At 39.8% G+C, this 19,976-nt stretch overlaps 1 protein-coding gene across 2 annotated transcripts in view; it reads right to left on the bottom strand.

Annotated features, from left to right (window-relative positions):
* The window catches only part of LOC132379793 (integral membrane protein 2C-like), a 36,131-nt gene that overhangs the window by 3,724 nt on the left and 12,431 nt on the right, over positions 1-19,976 (bottom strand). For both annotated transcript variants that reach the window (XM_059948086.1, XM_059948079.1), the window contains 4 exons: positions 11,097-11,234; positions 4,867-5,046; positions 3,318-3,428; positions 984-1,134 (listed from right to left, as the gene is read on the bottom strand). In XM_059948086.1, coding sequence (XP_059804069.1) covers positions 984-1,134; positions 3,318-3,428; positions 4,867-5,046; positions 11,097-11,234 — 580 coding nt within the window. The remainder of the gene's footprint in view (positions 1-983; positions 1,135-3,317; positions 3,429-4,866; positions 5,047-11,096; positions 11,235-19,976) is intronic.

The following is a 19,976-nucleotide window of genomic DNA, read 5'->3' as shown; positions in this document are numbered from 1 at the left end:
TGCCCAGGAACTTCAGTCAAATGGTCAGTTTCTCTGGGGTGTACAGGATCACATGTTCAGGCAATGCCTCCTTCAGCCCAAGTCTGAAAGGGATCGAAGAAGCCTTCAGCCTATCAATAGCAGCTCTGCCTAACTCACCCAGTTGTCCCATTCTCACTGCCAAGTGACACCTGACGGCTGTATAATACAGCAGCCAGTTCTCTAAAGAAGCTGCAACATTGTTCTGAGCATATATTTTTTCCACAAAGAAGCTTGTGCACTAAACTGTTCTTCATCAGGAAAAAAATTAGCCAACAGATATTTTCAAGTTACAAGTTCTCCCCAGTTTATGAATACCTGACTAAACTGGGATGTGGGATGGATTTGCTGATGGCTATGGGCATCTTCTGACATGTAGGAACAAGGTTCATTTTGAACACAAAATCTGTTCAGATTATGAACAGTTCACAGGAAAGGAACCCTGTCATAACCTAGGAGGATCTGTAATTCTACTAATAAAAAGCTTTCACTTCCCTTTCTTTCTCCATTATAACTTTGAAGTTCATCCTTCAAATTAATCGGAAATCAAACAGGTTTGACCGACAAGTTTCTTTAGATTATACTTGAAATTGGGTTTTGGGTGACTAGAACAGACCTGATGGGCTGAAGGACTTCCCATGCTATATGACCATTACTCTATGCACCTTATTAAAGCTGCTTCAATAACTTTGATTTCAGATGTTTAGTGAAAGTTTAGTGAGAAGCTCTGGCGTTATAGCATGACAACACATTAAATCAATAGGCTGTTTACCAGATCTGTTGAGTTTTCTTAGTGGGTACCAGCAGTACCATTGGTTTGCTAAGCAATATTAGAGCAAATTTGCAGAATATTTTTTGATCAGTAAATGTCAGATCAGCACATAGCGCTCAGATGAATGCATTTTGTTCAGCAAGATCATGAAAGTGTTCTGGGGCAGCAATGTGAAAAAAACTGCAGGACTCACTTCTCTGAATACTCTTGCGCTTCAGTTTGTATGTTTTCTTTCCACTGCACAGATGGCGGATGAAGGAACCCAGCTGGTGCACATTGCTGATTTGTTCTGTCACTTCCATCTCCTCCTGAATTATGTAAGTCTGTGGCAGATAGGTTCCTAGCTGTGAAGATTTTAAAAATGGGATCATTAACCAGAAAGAAGTGATAATAGTACAGGCCATTATATGGAGGTAATTTGTTCTGAAGTTAGTACTCATGTTTGTCTTAAAAACAGTAGACAGTGACAAATTAATAATTTCCTATTATTTTTAATGTTCACTTGCATTTTGTCATTCATGAGATACAGCAAGCAAGGTCAGACTTTATTGCCTATTTATAAATGCCTTTAAGAAGGTAGTGGTGAGCCATTTTACTAAGCTGTTGCGATCCTTCTTGAGAAGGTGTTCAAAGGATGCTTCTAGCTAGCAAGTACCAAGATTTTGAGCCAGCAATAATAATGATATAGCTTATTTCCAATTCATTACAGTTGTATCCTGCAGGACACATGCTGGGTGTTTCAAATCTGCAGGATTTGATGGTAGTATTGAAGAAGCCTTTGAAAGTTGTTGGTTTTTGAATACAGTACCAGTAGTGCGGAGAGTGAATGTTTAAAGTGATAGCTCTGGTTGTCGGACAGTGGAAAGGTTTGAGAGCGCCAGTCTCCAACCTGCCTGCGTAACTGCAGAATTTGTGGCTGGCAGAGCTATGATATTGCTCAGGAGTGACTCTCAGGATGGTGATGATGGGAGATTTAACAATGGTAATTTCATTTATTCACAGAATAAACTGTTATAGTCTCTCTGTTGAAGATGCAATAGCTGTCACCTGTGTAGCATGAACTTTATCAATTCAAGGTTGAATATTGCGTATGTTGACATTTTGGGTTGAGATTTTGGGTATCAGGAACAATGGAAGTAAGGCTGGTAGGTGGAACCAGACTGGGAGTGGGGGTAGGTGGGGTAGATGGGAAAGGTGAACCGGTAATTGGAAGAACATCAGGAGTGTAGGTTAACTGAAATAGGAAAATTCAACATTTCCATTTCTGACTTTATGCTGGAGTAATATTCTTTGATGAGCTACTTAAAGATGTTTGGTCTCGGACACTACCCTGAAGAACTCCTGCAGTGATGTCTTGGGATTGAAATGACCACAATATCATCCTTCATGCTCAATGTGACATCAGCCCCTGGAGCTTCCCAACCACTCACTGCCTTCAGGATTATGAACATTCCATTTGTATACAGGTGAAAGGCTGCTATTAAATTGTTATCACATCTTTAAACTACTGCATGGAGGAATCGTTGGGATAGTGAACAGTTAAAATAATACTTCTAATTATACTCAAATCAAAGTCAGAGTAAATTCATTATCTAAGCACGTATACGTCACCATAAACTATCTTGACATTCACTTTCTTGTATGTGTTTACTGGAAAATAAAGAATTACTATAGAATTTTTGAAAAACTATAAAGAATGAGTGACAATCAACCAAAGTGTAAAAGACAAATCATTCTTTATGTATAGCTTTTCAAAAATGCAAATCATGCAAATAATAAAAAGTAAACTAATAGTACTGAACATAAAAGTGAATCTATAGGTCACGGAGTTAGTTCAGTGTTCAGGTGAGTGAAGTTATCCATGTTGGGTGAGAAGCCTGATTATTGTATGATAGTAACTGTTCCTGAACCTGGTGGAGTGGGACCCAAGGCTCCTTTACATCCTTGTCCAATAGTAACAGCGAGAAGAGAACATGGCCTAGCCGATACCTGGACAACAGGTCAATGTCATCAGCAAAACGAAGGAATATATAAGCACAATATAAGGGCCAGATACGGCAGTGCAGCTGGTATAGCTGATGCCACATGGCTCAACTAGTTTGCTAGGTTAATTGGCAAATAGGCATAGATAAATGGAAGGATCTAAGGGAGTTAATGGCAATGTAGAGAAAATAAACTGGACTGGCTAAAGGACTGGTGTAAAATGGGCATTTAGTGGTCAGCCCAGATTCTCTGTGTCAAAGGATCTGTTTCCATATTGTATCTTTCTATGATATTTTGATCCAAAAATCTTGAGGTAACCTTTCAAGTCTTCAGCTTCCAGCACTTTAACAAGGCACCCGGGAGAAAGCTGACATTGTGAATAAGCAGCCTTCTATTGAGAACAACACACACAAAATGCTGGTGGAACACATGCTGTGTTCCACCACTAGTTTTCATTCATTTGTGAGAGTGGAGCTGAACGTCCACTCTATTACTACCAAGGAAAACATTTTTTATAGCATTAAGGGCAAAACAATAAACTTACTTTCATTTTGGCCAGCAGCTCCCAGAGATTGCGAGGTGGCAAAATGATGGTTCTGTTGAGTTCAATGATGTAACATCTATCCAAAGAGAGGTCATGGTAAGCAGTCAAACTCTGTGAGGAAAAACAAATATTGTTTCTATTTTAGAAATCATTTTCTCTCCTGCTGCCAAATGACCATCTGTATTGTAGATTAGACTTAACAAATTAATTCACAAGTGCATACCTTAATTAAGAGGAAACTCCTTGTTACTTGTAAGTTTCTTAAATGCTCCTGAAACTCAAGACCCAGCATATAGAGTCTTGTATATAACATCAAAATGTAGTGAATAACTTGCCCTACGACTCTAGAATGGACCTCTTATACAACAAAGATGAACTCGTGATCTACCTTGCACTTTGCCTGTCTACCCGCTGTTGTCTCAACATTCCTCAAACTTAGCTAAATTTAGGAAATACATTGAGGCAAAGGATTTTAAATGATCCAGTGAGCTTGTCCCCTTCCAATGCAGCACAGATCATTTGTTTAAACTGCCCCTAGGTTATATGCCACTGACTTGTGAACACCATAGAAATGAACAAGCTCCTGTATTATTCAAACATTTGATGCATGCTCGTTTGTATGGATAACAGAACTAATTTCCTCCCTCTATCCACTTCTAATAATTAAAAGGTCCAAAGGTTCATTTTATTGTCAAAGTATGCATGTACCATACAACGCTGATATTTCCCTTCTCCACAGAGCCATGAACGAAAGACCATGGGATTTGATGAAAGAAAAGTCATCAACTCCCCCTCCCAACACAAAAAAGAACCAAAACTAGCAGACCCCAAAAATCTCTCTCCTCCTCCCCTACAGAAAAAAAACACAATAGCATCAAATCTCCACCCCTCCCCATAGAAAATAACAGTAACAACCCCATCTCCCTCACTTGCAGAAAAATGAACAGTGACAGTAACAATCCCTGACTCCCTCACAGAAAAATCAGAAATAGAATCAGAATCAGGTTTATTATCACGGGCATGTGATGTGAAATTTGTTCACTTAGCAGCAGCAATATAGTATAGAAGAAAACAAATAATAATAATATTATTAAATAAGTAAATCAATTACAGCATATGTATATTGAATAGATTAAAAACGAGCAAAAAACAGAAATACTGTATATTAAAAAAAAGTGAGGTCGTCTCCAAGGGTTCAATGTTCGTTTAGGAATCAGATGGTGACAATAACAATCCCCGACTCCCTCACCTGTAGAAAAACAGGGACGATAACTATCCCCCTTCCGCTCACACACAGAAAAGAACAGTGAAAGTAGCATCATATCATGTGATTTTTATGTATTTTCCAACTTACAGATGTCCATAAAAATGGAACCCGTTTGTTACCCAAGGATGTTCTATATCACCACAGAGATGCATGGAATCCAGGCTTCTATTCAAAGACTGGTAAGCACAAACATTCCTACTACAATATTATTTTATTATTAGATTTTCAGCACCAAATTACTTGTAGATTTGTATAAGCATGTGCATCTGGCACGGTACTCACTTGGTAGAAGTCATGGATGATATTGGCAGCGTCACCACCTTCAAACTCAGGCACAGGGACCTTAACCAGCTCTACTTCTTCTTCCAGGCGAATTTCTACATCCTCTTCCAGTTGCAGTTGGGCTCTGCTTGGTACAGAGGCAAAATCTTCATTATACATGACCCGACAATGAAACCTATTCTGTGATAAAGAATGGAAATAGAGTCAGCATCAGCAATCTTGAATTTAGTTAACAAACATCTTCTGCCATTTCAATGGAAAGAAATGAGAAAGAGTATAAACTTGTAGCAAACAGATCTCATTAATATCTCATCAGAAGGATGTAGAGATTACTCAATATATTTAAAAATCAATAAATACAGAAAAGTATAGCAAGAAAATCCCTAGCCACAAAACTCTCCCAAGCCCACATCTACAGAAAAGGGCTGGCTTTTCAAAATCTATTAATGAAAATGCCATACATTTGCCAGATTTAAATTTCTAGTTCTATTTAAAAACAATTTACAGGACAAATCCTTAGATGATCTGACAATTGTCTGCAAGTAGTTAGTGTCATGAAAAAACAGCGCAAAGATGAATCATGTGGGAGTTGCAAAAGTCACAACTGAGCAAGTAAAAGGCCTCCTTAGACTCCAAGGATAATAATAAGGATGGTAAGATTTCAAATGTGTCCTACTTATCTGTGACTTAAATATAGGTTATGATTCCAAGACAATAAAAATAGGCACTCTTCCCACTAGTTATGCCACCAACACATAACAAAAATGCAAGTAGCATGATGATTCTGTGTCTAACCAGAAAATGTTGAATTTCAACCAAAGATAGAAATGTGTTTAATTTCTTGATATTATCACTCACAAAATACCTCCTTTCCCCACCTGAGAAATTTTTTTATTTGGCTTCTCCAATTTATGGACCATACAGATATCTGATGGCAGAGGCAAAAAAGCTGTTCCTAAAATGAGCTTGCATCTTCAAGCTCCTGTGCGTCTTTATTGATGGTAGCAATGAGAAGACATGCCCTAGATTATGAGGCTCCTTCATGACAGATGCCATCTTCTTGAGGCTTCACCTTTTGAAGGTGTCCTTGATGATGGGAAGGCTGGTGACTATGATGAAGCTGCCTGAATTTACAACCCTCAGTAGCTTTCTCTGATCCTGTGCTTTGGAGTCTCCAGTGATGCAACCAGTCAGAATGCTTTCCACGGTACATCTGTGGAAATTTGCTAGACTTTGGTGGCATTCAAAATCTCCTGAAACTCCTAAAGAAATATAGTCGCCTGCATGCTTTCTTCATAATTACGTAAATACGTTGGGCCAAGGATATATCCTTTGAGATGTTGAGACCTAGGAACTTGAAGCTGCTCACTATTTCTACTGTTGACCCCTTGATGAGACCTGCTATGTAATTCTCTGATTTTCCCTTCCTGAAGTCCACAATCAGTTCCTTGATCTTACTGACTTTGAGTGCAAGCCTATTCCTACAACACCACTCAACTAGCCAATCTATTTCACTCCTGTATGTCTCCTCATCACCATGAGAGATTCAGCCAACAGTTGTATTACTAGCAAATTTATGGACATCATTTGAGCTGGGAGCCACATAATCATGAGTGTAGAGAGAGTAGAGCAGTGAGCGAAGCACACATTCTTGAGATGTGTCTATGTTGATTGTCAGTGAATTTGAAACTTAGAAAATGTACAGCAAAATAGAGGCCCTTCAGCCCACAGAGCTGTGCCAAACATGTCCCTACACTAAACTGAGTGGAAAACCAAAATGTACAGAGGATGTGGAGAATCTGCAGAAGGAGATGGATAGGTTAAGTGAGTGGGCCAAGGTCTGGCAGATGGAATACATCGTTGGTAAATGCAAGGTAATCCACTTTGGAAGGAATAATGCAAGAGCAGATTATTATTTGAATGGTGAAAGATTGCAGCGCGCTGTTGTGCAGAGGGACTTGGGAGTGCTTGTTCATGAATCGCGAAAAAGTTGGCTTGCAGGTACAACAGGTTGTTAAGAAGGCAAATGGAATGTTGGCCTTCATTGCTAGAGGGATTGAATTCAAGAGCAGGGAGGTCATGCTGCAACTATACAGGGTACTGGTGAGGCCACACCTGGGGTACAGTGTGCAGTTCTTGTCTCCAAACTTGAGGAAGGATATACTGCCTTTGAAGGCAGTGCAGAGGAGGTTCACCAGGTTGATTCCAGGGATGAAGGGGTTAACCTATGAGGAGAGATTGAGTTGCCTGGGACTATACTCTCTGGAGTTCAGAAGAATGAGAGGGGATCTTATAGAACATACAAAATTTTGAAAGGGATAGGTGAGATAGAAGTAGGAAAGTTGATTCGATTGGTGGGTACGACATTGCCTCAAGATTTAGGGGAGAAGATTTAGGACGGAGATAACAAGAAACTTTTTCCCAAAGAGTGGTGAATCTGTGGAATTCACTGCCCAGGGAAGCAGTTGAGGCTTCCTCACTAAATATACTTAAGGAACAGTTAGATAGGTTTTTACATAGTAAGGGAATGAAGGGTTTGGGGAAAAGGCAGGTAGATGGAGCTGAGTTTATGGACAGATCAGCCATGATCTTATTGAATGGCGGGACAGGCTTGATGGGGCGGATGGCCTACTCCTGCTCCTATTTCTTATGTTAGAACTACTTAGGCTTTACCCATAGCCCTCTATTTTTCTAAGCTCCATGTAGCCATCCAGGAGTCTCTTAAAAGACCCTATCATTTCCGCTGGCAGTCCATTCCACGCACTCACCACTCCCTGCTTTCAAAAACTTCCTCCTGACATCTCCTCTGTACCTGCTTCCAAGCACTTTAAAATGATGCCTTCTCATGCTAGGCATTTCAGCCCTGGGGAAAAAGCCTCTGACTATCCACACGATCAATGCCTCTCATCATCTTATACACCTCTATCAGGTCACCTCTGATCCTCTGTCACTCCAAGGAGAAAAGGCCAAGTTCACTCAACCTATTCTCATAAGGCAGGCTCCCCAATTCAGGCAACATCCTTGTAAATCTCCTCTGCACCCTTTCTATGATTTCCGCATCCTTCCTGTAGTGTGGCAACCGGAACTGAGCACAGTACTCCAAGTGGGGTCTGACCAGGGTCCAAGTTAGCTGTAACGTTACCTCTCAGCTCTTAAACTCAGTCCCATAGTTGATGAAGTCCAATGCACCGTTTGCCTTCTTAACAACAGAGTCAACCTGTGCAGCATCTTTGAGTGTCCTATGGACTCGGACCCCAAGATCCCTCTGATCCTCCACACTGTCAAGAGTCTCACCATTAATACTACATTATGCCATCATATTTGATCTACCAAAATGAACCAACCTCACACTTATCTGGGTTAAACGCCATCTGCCACTTCTCAGCCCAGTTTTGCATCCTATCAATGTCCTGCTTTAACCTCTGACAGTCCTCCACACTATTCACAACACCCCCAACCTTTGTGTCATCAGCAAATTTGATAACCCATCCCTCTATTTCCTCATCCAGGTTATTTATAAAAATCACAAAGAGTAGGGGTCCCAGAATAGATCCCTGAGGCACACCACTGGTCACCGGCCTCCATACAGAATATGACCCGTCTACAACTACTCATTGCCTTCTGTAGGCGAGCCAGTTCTGGATCCACAAAGCAATGTCCCCTTGGATCCCATGCCTCCTTACTTTCTCAATAAGCCTTGCATGGGGTACCTTAACAAATGCCTTGCTGAAATCCATATACACTACATCTGCGGCTCTACCTTGATCAATGTGTTTAGTCACATCCTCAAAAATTCAATCAGGCTCGTAAGGCACAACCTACCTTTGACAAAGCCATGCTGACTATTCCTAATCATATTATGCATCTCCAAATGTTTATAAATCCTGCCTCTCAGGATCTTCTCCATCAACTTACCAACCACTGAAGTAAGACTCACAGGCCTATAATTTCCTGGGCTATTCCCACTCCCTTTCTTGAATAAGGGAACAACTTCCACAACCCTCCAATCCTCCAGAACCTCTCCTGTTCTCACTGATGATGCAAAGATCATCGCCAGAGGCTCAGCAACCTCCTCTCTCATTTCCCACAGTAGACTGGGGCACATCCCATCCGGTGCCGGTGACTTATCCAACTTGATGCTTTCCAAAAGCTCCAGCACATCCTCTTCCTTAATATCAACATTCTCAAGCTTTTCAGTCCACTGCAAGTCATCCCCACAATTGCCAAGATCCTTTTCCGTAGTGAATTCTGAAGCAAAGAATTCATTAAGTACCTCCGCTATTTCCTCGGGTTTCATAGCACTTTTCCATTGTCACACTTGATAGGTCCTATTCTCTCACATCTTATCCTCTTGCTCTTCACATACTTGTAGAATGCCTTGGGGTTTTCCTTAATCCTGTCTGCCAAGGCCTTCTCATAGCTCCTTCCCGCACTCCAAATTTCATTCCTAAACTCCTTCCTGCTAGCCATATAATCTTCTAGATTCCTATCATTACCTAGTTTTTTGAACGTCTTGTAAGGTCTTCTTTTCTTCTTGACTAGATTTACAACAGCCCTTGTACACCACGGATCTTGTATCCTACCATCCTTTCCATGTCTCATTAGAACATACCTACTCAGAACCCCACGCAAATACCCCTGAATATTTGCTACATTTTTTCCATACATATCCCTGAGAAGATCTGTTTCCTATTTATGCTTCCAAGTTCCTGCCTGATAGCCTCATATTTCCCCTTACTCCGAATAAACGCCTTCCTAACTTGTCTGTTCCTATCCCTCTCCAATGCTATGGTAGATAAAATTATGATCACTATCGCCAAAATGCTCTCCCACTGAGAGATGTGACACCTGACTAGGTTCATTTCCCAAAACCAAATCAAGTACAGCTTCTCCTCTTGTAGGCTTATCTACATTTGAGATGTTATTTCAAATCCACACAGACTGTGGTATCCGGAGGATGTCAAGGACCCAGTTGCAGAAGTGGGTACAGAAGTCCAGGTTTGTAGCTTATTGATTGGTACAGTGTGGATGATGGTGTTGAACGCTGAGCTGTAATCTATAAACAGCATTCTAACATGGGTATTGCTATCGTCCAGTGGTCCAAAGCCCAGTGAGATTGCATCCACTGTAGACCTCTTGTGGTGGTAGGCAAATTGCAGTGATTTGAGGTCCTTGTTCAGGCAGAAGTTAACTCCAGCCATGACCAACCTCACAAAACACTTCATCACATAGATGTGAGTGCTATTGAGTGATAGTCTTTGAGGCAGCTAACTCTGCTCTTCTTGAGTTATAATTGCCTTTTCAGGCAGGTGAAAACCTCTGACTGAGAGATTGAAGATATCCTTGAACACTTCAGCCAGATGGTTGGCACAGGTTTTCAGTGCCATTCCAAGTATGCCATCTGGGTCTCGTGCCTTGTGAGGGTTCACCCTCTTCAAAGATGCTCTGACATTGGCCTCTGAGACAGATACCACAGCTGTTATATTCTGTACCACACAGTTTCGACAGTGTTTTATTCCTCTCTCTCCTTGTTACTCCAGGCAGAGCAGGCATTCATCACCTTCTCTCAGACAATGACACTACTTGCTTTATTCATTCTCTCTGGGTCCCCAGCATTTTACAGAAATTCTCTTTACTTTCTTTACCCTCCTCCCTTCGCTGCAACTAAAAATTTGATTTCTGACTCATCCTTTTGATGAGAAGCTGTTTTGTTTCTTCCTCCGCAAATGTTGATTGACCTACAGAATACTTCCAGTATTTTCAGCATCTGCAATTTTATTTTGCTTTTCTAAACCTATTCACTGCTTTCAATCCATATCCTGACATCACAGTGATTAAAGTACTGCTTAATAAGGCCGGATGACATTCAAAACCACCTCATAGAAGTCTAATGATGTATGTTCCTTCTGTCACTGAAGTACAACATTGAAGAAAAAATAATTGTTCTCTGTTGTTTTACCCAAGCATACAGAGATCTGGGGTCAAGCTTACATAAGCGTGGTTGTTTAATCAATCTTGCTTTAATTTAGAATAGAATAATATTGCAACGTGAGGAAAATTGCTTTAAAAAATGATGCTCTAAATTTTAAGCACAAACATGTTGAATGGGAGATGAAATCTGTCCTCCACTAATCAATGTCAGTCACATGTTGAACCCTTGTTAAAAGTTTGAACAATGTTTACAAACTTGAGGAAATATTACATTTTAGCCAATAAAATGCATATCATACCTGAGTAAGATGGTAATACCTGAAGGTGCATATTATTCCCAAGACCACAGTCGAAAGCAGAATAATCAGGACGACTGAAACGCACAAAATGCGACTCAGTGTAGGCTTCTGAGTTGTTGCAGGGAGAGTCTGCACATCCTAAAAAAGGGAAAAAGGAAAATAAATTTTAAAAGGGTTTGGACTTTACAATCCTCTTAAGGTGAAACAGGTAGCACAGTTGCCTATACAACTGTTCATATTTCAGATTAGTAATAGGAGCAGGCATTTGCATAAGTACAGCATTTGTCCACAAATGAGGCAATATTGCTCTATTCCTTTTCACATTTTAAGGTTCAAATTTCAACCAGCACAATCCAATGACTGAAAACAATGTTCAAACGTTCAAAGATCCAATTTAATGTCAGAAGTGTGTATAATATGCCATACATCCTGAAATGCTTTTTCTTTGCAAATCTTCACGAAAACAGAGAAGTGCTCCAAAGAATGAACGACAGATAAACCCAAGAACCGCAAAGTCCCCCCAACTCCCCTCCCTCCCTTGTGTAAGCGGCAGTGAGCAACAATCCCCCCCTCCCCTCAGCGCAAAAAAAAGCAATGTGATAAGATTATGACAGAATTTCAGAGGCAGAATTCTGACACCCAAAAGATGATGTTTCAGATACAGGTTTTCCCCGCTATCTGAAGGTAGAGCGTTCCTATGAAACCGTAAGCCGAAATGTCGTAAAGCAAAGAAGCAATTATCATTAATTTATATGGGAAAAATTTTTGAGCGTTCCCAGACCCATAAAATAACCTACCAAATCAAATCAAATAACACATAAAACATAAAATAACATGAACATATAGTAAAAGCAGGAATGATATGATAAATATACAGCCTATAGAAAGTAGAAATATTGTATGTATTGTGTAGTTTCACTTATCAGAATGGGGAAGACAGCTAGCCAAAATCGATTTGGAGAAAAAATATGTACACGCATGTTCACATTAACTACCCGCACAAGGCTTCACAGTCATGGTAGTCTTTCTCGGGGTAAACACACGTATAAAACGGGTCTTTTTTTAAAATCGTAAAAGCGGAAATCCTCTTTGGTTAGCAAAATGTAGGTATTAATGTAGGTCTTTTGTAACAGCCAGCTGTTGTAAAGCAAACATTTGAAAAATGGGGGCCACCTATACCACCTTAATCCAAGATATACATACTAAAATTTATTTCTTTTTATGTAAAATATTTAAAACATTATTAAAAATTGTTATGATTTTTACTTCCTTTGCCACTGGTTGTGTGAAATCTTTTATATTTCTGTTACATCTTAAGACCACAAAACATAGGAGCAGAATTAGTTCATTTGGCCCAAAGAGTCTGTTCCACATTCAATCATGGCTAATTCTTTTCTTCCCTCCTCAGCCCCACTCCCTGGCCTTCTCTCCAGAACCCTTGATGCCATGACCAATCAAGAATACACCCAATGACCTGGCCTCTGCAGCTGCCTGAGGTAATAAGTTCCATGTTCAGGCTGCAGAATTTTCTCCACATCACTGTTTTAAATTATGCCCCTCTATCCTGAGGCTGTGCCCTCTTAACCTGGACTCCCTCACCATGGGAAACATCCTTTCCACATCTACTCTGTTTAGGCATTTGAAACTTTCAAAAGGTTTCAAAGAGATCTCCCTATTGTTCTAAATTCCAACAAATACAGGCCCAGATCTATAACGTGTTTGTCATATGATAAACCTTTCATTCCCATAATCATCCTTGTGAACCTCGTCTGAAACCTTTCCAATACCAGTATGTATTTTCTTAGATGAGGAGACCAAAACTGTTCACAATACTCAAGGTGAGGCCTCACCAGTGCCTTATAAAGCCTCAACATCACATCCCTGCTCTTGTGTTCAAGACCTCTTGAAATGAACGCTAACGTTGCATTTACCTTCCTCACCACCAACTCAATCTGTAAGTTAAGTTTTAGGGTGTTCTGCGCAAGGATTCCCAAATCCCTTTGCATCTCAGATTTTTGGGTTTTTTCTCCATTTAGAAAATAGATTGCAGACTTATTTCTACTACCAAGGTGCATGACCATGCATTTTCCAACATTGTACTTCATTGCCACTCTCTTGCCCATTCTTCTGCAGCCTACCTGTTTCCTCATTACTACCTGCCCCTCCACCAATCTTCATATTATCTGCAAACTTGGCAACAAAGTTTGCATCCATCATCTAAATCATTGATATGCAACACAAAAAGAAGTGGTCCCAGCACTGACCCCTATAGAATACCACGAGTCACTGGCAGCCAACCAGAACAGAATCCTTTTATTCCCACTCCCTGCCTCAAGGCAGTTAGCCAATGCTCTAAGCAGGACAGTAACTTTCCTGTAATACCATGGGCTCTTAATTTAGTCAGCAGCCTCATGTGTGGCGCCTTGTCAAAGGCCTTCCAAACGTCCAAAAATACATCATCCTCAGAACCCCCCCTTATCTATCCTACTTGCAATCTTCTCAAATTTCAACAGGTTCGTCAGGCAATGTTTTTCTTTAAAACTATGCTGACTTTGTCATCTTTTGTCTTGTGTCACCAAGTACTCCCATGAACTCTTCTTTAATGATTGACTCCAACATCTTCCCAACCACTGAGGTCAGGCTAACTGGCCAACAATTTCCTTTTTGCTGCATTCCTCCTTTCTTAAAGAGTGAAGTGATATTTACAATTTTCTAGTCCTCTGGTATACCATGCCAGAGTCCAATGATTTTTGAAAGATTATTACTAATGCTTCCATAATCTCTACCACTACCTCTTTCAGAACCCTAGGGGTGCAGTTCATCTGGTCTGTGTGACTTGTATACCCTTGGGTCTTTAAGATTTTTGAGCACCTTCTCCCTTGTAATAGTAACTGCACTCACTTCACTTCCCTCACACCCTTCAATATCTGACACCCTGCTAGTGCCTTCCACAGTGAAGACTGATGAAAAACACTTAGTTCATCTGCAGTCTCCTTCTCCCCTAATATTATTTCTCCAACCTAATTTTCTAGTGGTCCTATATCCATTCTCATCTTAATTTTTTTTTAAAACATACTTGAAAAAGCTACTATCCACTTTGATATCATCTTTCCCCTCCTACTGATTCTTTTAATACGGTTTTATATGCTTTCCAATCCTTTGTCTTCACACTAAATTTTACTTCATTGCACACCCTCTCTTTTGCTTTTACATTAGCTTTGACGTCCCTTGTCAGCCACAGTTGTATTATTTTGCTATCTGAGTATCTCTTCATTTTTGGAATAATCTATACTGCACCTTCCTCATTTTTTCCACCAGAAATTCACGCCATTGCTGCTCTGCTGTCATCCCTGCCAGCATCTCCTTCCAATTTACTGTGGCCAACTCCTTTCACATACCACTGTAATTTCCTGAATTCCACTAAAATACTGCTAAGGCAGACTTTACATTGTCTCTATCAAATTTCAAGTTGAACTCAATCATATTGTAATCACTGTCTCCTAAGGGTTTTTTTACCTTAAGCTCCCTAATCAGCTCTGGTCCATTACATAACACCCAACCCAGTATAGCTTAACACCTAGTAGACTCAGTGACAAACTGTTCTAAATAGCCAGCTCGTGGGCATTCAACAAACTCACTCTCTTGAGATGTATTTTAAGCTGATTTTCCCAATCGACCTGCATGTTGAAATCTCCCATGATTATCATGACATTGCCCTTTTGACATACCTTTTCTATTCCCTGCCCCACGTCCCAGCTACTGTTGGGAGGCCTGTCACCAGGGTAATTTTACCCCTGCAGATTCTTAACTCAACCAACTAGGATTCACCATCCCCCAATCCTATGTCACAGCTTTCAAATGACTTGATCCCTTTTTTTTTTAACCAGCAGAGCCACAGCACCCCTTCTGCCTATCTTCCTATCCCTCCAATATAACATATAACCTTGGTCATTTAGCTCCCAACTACAACCATTCTTCAACCACAAATCAGTAAAGGCCACAACACCATACCCGACAATCTGTAGAAGTGCAACAAGATCATCTACCTTATACCTTATATGAGCGTAGAGGGTTGAGGGGGGACTTGATAGAGGTATTTAAAATTATGAGAGGGATAGATAGAGTTGACGTGGATAGGCTTTTTCCATTGAGAGTAGGGGAGATTCAAACAAGAGGACATGAGTTGAGAGTTCAAGGGCAAAAGTTTAGGGGTAACATGAGGGGGAACTTCTTTACTCAGAGAGTGGTAGCTGTGTGGAACGAGTTTCCAGTAGAAGTGGTAGAGGCAGGTTCAATTTTGTCATTTGAAAAAAAATTGGATAGGTATATGAACAGGAAAGGAATGGAGGGTTATGGGCTGAGTGTAGGTCGGTGGGACTAGGTGAGAGTAAGTGTTCGGCACAGACTAGAAGGGCCGAGATGGCCTGTTTCCATGCTGTAATTGTTATATGGTTATACTCCATGCATTGAGATATAAAACTGAGTACTGTATTTGCTACCCATTTTGATTCTGCATCCCTAATGTACTGATACTCACCCTGCTGGCTGCAATTATGTTCTATCATCTGCTTGCCCTTCCTGATAATCTGACTGTAAGCTTTCTCTGCTTTTTTACCATCCGTCCTATCCTGAGTCTCTTCTCTCTGGCTCCCACACCCCTGCCAAATTACTTTAAACCCTCCCCAACAGCTCTAACAAACTTGCCTGCGAGAATATTGGTACCCCGCCCCCCCCAAGTTCACGTAAAACCTGTTACTTTCGTACAGGTCATATCTCCCCCATCAATCATCAGATTTGGTGTTTGTAAGGAACAGGAAACTTAATGGAAATTTCAGAGTTGTATACCTAAATAGATTCAATTTACCTGGTGTTTCAATACTATGTTGTTAATTCTTGAATTGGATTCAGGCAAACTAGAGAATATTAGCAGAAGCCTAGTAAAATTATAAGATGAAACAAGCCTTCCACATACGTACACATTCAAATTGATAGTATGCTGGATAAATGCCTGCTTTTTTTAAGATTGGTTTAAACTGATGGGTCTAATAAATCAAAATCAGTTTGTACTAAACATTTTCCAGTGGTTATGCCAATAGATGAGTCACCCATAGAAAGCAACCAGTTGGCATTTTAACATTGACATTTTGACCAGTATTTTGAGAGCCTTCCTCAGGAAGTTAAATTCACACCACTGTGTCAGAATCAGAATGAGGTTTATTATAACTGACGTTAGTTGTGAGATTTGTAAAGTCACTATGATGTGATGGAGCTGGCTGAGTTAACAACCCTTTATGACCCTGTGCAGTGCACCCCTCCATACCATATGGTGAAGCAATCTGTTTGAATGTTCTCCATCTTTGAATATTCTACATCTGCAGAAATTTGCTGGAGTATTTGGAGACATACCAACTCTCCTCAAACTCCTAATGAAAGATAGCCGCTGCCATTCCTTCTCCATAATTAGCAAACAACAACAGCAAAGTAATTCCCATTGCTTCAGTGCTTTACTGAAACTACAACAAAACTCCTCAACAGAGGGTTACACCAGATAATATAATCACTTTCTAAGACAAGTTAAAATACTGAGAGACAAGTATCAACAAATAAGAAACATTTCCAGTTATGGTGGAAGTATAGATAAGTTGGTTTAGAATAACTGCACAGAAAAAACTTTTTACTTCTTAGTGGAGTCATTGGTACAGAACTGTAGTTTCAACAAAATTATATCTACACTCTTAGCCAAAGCCCTGTGAAATCAAAGGCAATTTCTGATTGTACACGTGCAGGGCTAAGCATCCACAAACTGTTGTCAGTGACACCTTGCTCCAACCAAAGGATGTGCAACTGGTTGCAGATGAAACTGACACAGAATTAGGAAACTTAAATGTATTTAAATAACAAGTGATATGTCTCACCAAAGGATATGATTTTGTTGTTTCAGAATCAGGTATATTGTCACTGGCAAGTATCATAAAATTTGTTAACATAGCACTAGCAATTCAATGCAGTACATAATACAGAAGAAAAAATATGTAATAATAATAATAATAATCAATTACAGTATACATATATTGAATAGATTAAAAGTTGTGCAAAAATCTGAAATAATATATATTAAAAAACAAGTGAGGTAGTGTCCAAAGCTTCAATGTCCATTTAGAAATCGGATGGCAGAGGGGAAGAAGCTGTTCCTGAATCACTGAGTGTGTGCCTTCAGGCTTCTGTTTCTCCTACCTGATGCCCTGGGTGCTGGAGGTCCTTAATAATGGACGCTACCTTTCTGAGACACCTTTCCCTAAAGATGTACTGAGTACTTTGTAGGCTACTGTCCATGATGGAGCTGACTAAATTTATAACCCTCTGCAGCTTCTTTCGGTCCTGTGCAGTAGCTTTCCCCCACCCCACCCCCACCATACCAGACAGTGATGCAGCCTGTCAGAATGCTCTCCACGGTACATCTATAAAAGTTTCTGATACTATAGTTATTCATGAAAAATGATGAACAATATCTGAAAAAATGTAGAGAGTAAAAATAAACTCCTTATCTCTTATACATATTTGGATTGTGCATAAGTGTCTGCTTACGATTGCTTTTAAAATGATCCAATATTTATGGAATTCAGAAAAATACTGATAATATCAAAATTTAAAAAGCAAACAATTTTAAAACAACCGGTGTTGATTTAACATTTCCATTAATAGAACCATAGAACACTACAGCACAGTACAGGCCCTTTAGCCCTCCATGTTGTGCCGACCCATATAATCCTTAAAAAAAAGTACTAAACCCACACTACCCCATAACCCTCCATTTTTCTTTCATCCATGTGCCTGTCCAAGTGGCTCTTAAATACCCCTAATGTTTTAGCCTCCACCACCATCCCTGGCAAGTCATTCCAGGCACTCACAACCCTCTGTGTAAAAAAAAAACTTACCCCTGATGTCTCCCCTAAACTTCCCTCCCTTAATTTTATACATATGTCCTCTGGTGTTTGCTATTGGTGCCCTGGGGAACAGGTACTGACTGTCCACCCTATCTATGCCTCTCATAATCATAATCTCACATCTACATCCCAAACATTTTTTTTAAAATTTTCCTGTCATATCTGAAAGTTATTAAAAATGTCATCAATTGCTCTTTGCAAATTAATATTGCTCAACAACATGAATAGATCATGAGAAAATGCCTGATTACAAGCCATTTGGGACAAAATGAAAAGACAACAAAAGCCTTTGTAGTTATCAGTGAACAATATTTACTGGCAATTAAATATGCACCTGATCTGATAGTCATGTGGTCAAGTCTTCATGGAAGCAATGGGAAATGACAGCATGCATGGGGTAAGGCTTTGTAGAAATACTATATTCAGAATTAGCTGCTGGAAAATATGAGCTGATAGAAGACTACAGTATAGGACAATAAGATAATGGAACAGAATTAGGCCATTTGATCCATTAAGTCTGCTCCACCATTTCATCATGGCTAATCCATTTTCTCTCTCCTGTCTTCTGCCCGTAGCTCTTCATGCCCTGGCCAATCAAGAATCTATCAGCCATTGCTTTTAATATACCCAATGACTTGGCCTCCACAGCTGCCTGTGGCAACAAATTCCACAGATTCACCACTCTCTAGCTGAAGAGAATTCTTCCTCACCTCCATTCTAAGAGAACACCTTTCTATTCTGAGGCTGCGTCCTCTGGGTCTTAGACTCCCCCACCTTAAGTAACATCCTCTCATCCACTCTGTCGAGACCTTTCAACATTTGGTAGGTTTCTATGAATTCACTCATTTTCCCGAATTCCAGTAAATAATTTTGTTTTGATTTAATCTTCATGTAGCAGATTAATTTTTTTAAATCAAGCGGTAACTGCTGACAAATCAGAAAAACATTTTCTGCAGAAGTAGACAATACCTCCGTCCCATGTTAACCAGACCGCGGCATTAAGATCAGAAAACAATTCTCACAGAGATTAGAAAACATTTAAAACACACTCTATTGTCAACATTAGCTTGCATTTTTACAGAACATTATTCATACTTGTTCATGCTGTATTGAATATCCTACAGCAAACTCTTTACTTCTACAGTGAAATTACTTGTTTCAAAATTTAAATAAAAACACATCTTATTTTGCGTTTTATAAATTCAGAAACATTCTGATTTGGATTGGTGTTATTTACTACATCTTGCCTTTATAAAGGACCCTGATGAACCAAAGAACTCTTTCAGCAAATTACCAAAATATTTTTCTGTAATTATTAATCTGCACTTGGGAGAACATGCACTAGTCTTTATTGAGAGATCAGCGGTAGAAAAAGCAAGCAACTTTAATTTCCTAGGTGTCGAATCTCAAAGGATCTGTCCTGGATCCAGCACATTGGTCCAATCATAAAGAAGGTGTGCCAGTGATTTTAATTTGTTAGGAGTTTGAGGAGATTTAATATGTCACTGAAAACTGTTACAAATTTCTGTAGATGTACAGTGAACAGCATTTGGACCAGATGCATCATTATCTGGTATGAAGGCTCCAATGCACAAGATCTAAAGACACCGCCAAGGATTGTAGATTAATCCAGCTCCATCATGAATACAACACTCCTCCCATTGAGAACATCTTCAACAGGCATTGCTTCAAGAAGACTGCATTCATCATTAAGGAACCTCACCATCTGAGACATGTTCTCTTTTTGTTACTACCATCAAGGAGATGGTAAAGGAATCTGAAGACTTACATTCAACGATTCAGAAGCAGCTTCTTTCTCTCTGCCATCAGATTTCTAAATGGTCCATAAACCATTAACACTATGTCATTATTCCTCTTTTCCTGCACTGTTTATTAATTAATAGTAATCTCATGTCTTTGCTCTGTACTATTACTG

This window comes from Hypanus sabinus, chromosome 2 (assembly GCF_030144855.1).
Source record: "Hypanus sabinus isolate sHypSab1 chromosome 2, sHypSab1.hap1, whole genome shotgun sequence".
Lineage (NCBI taxonomy): Eukaryota > Metazoa > Chordata > Chondrichthyes > Myliobatiformes > Dasyatidae > Hypanus > Hypanus sabinus.
This window is presented reverse-complemented; position numbering and strand designations above follow the sequence as displayed.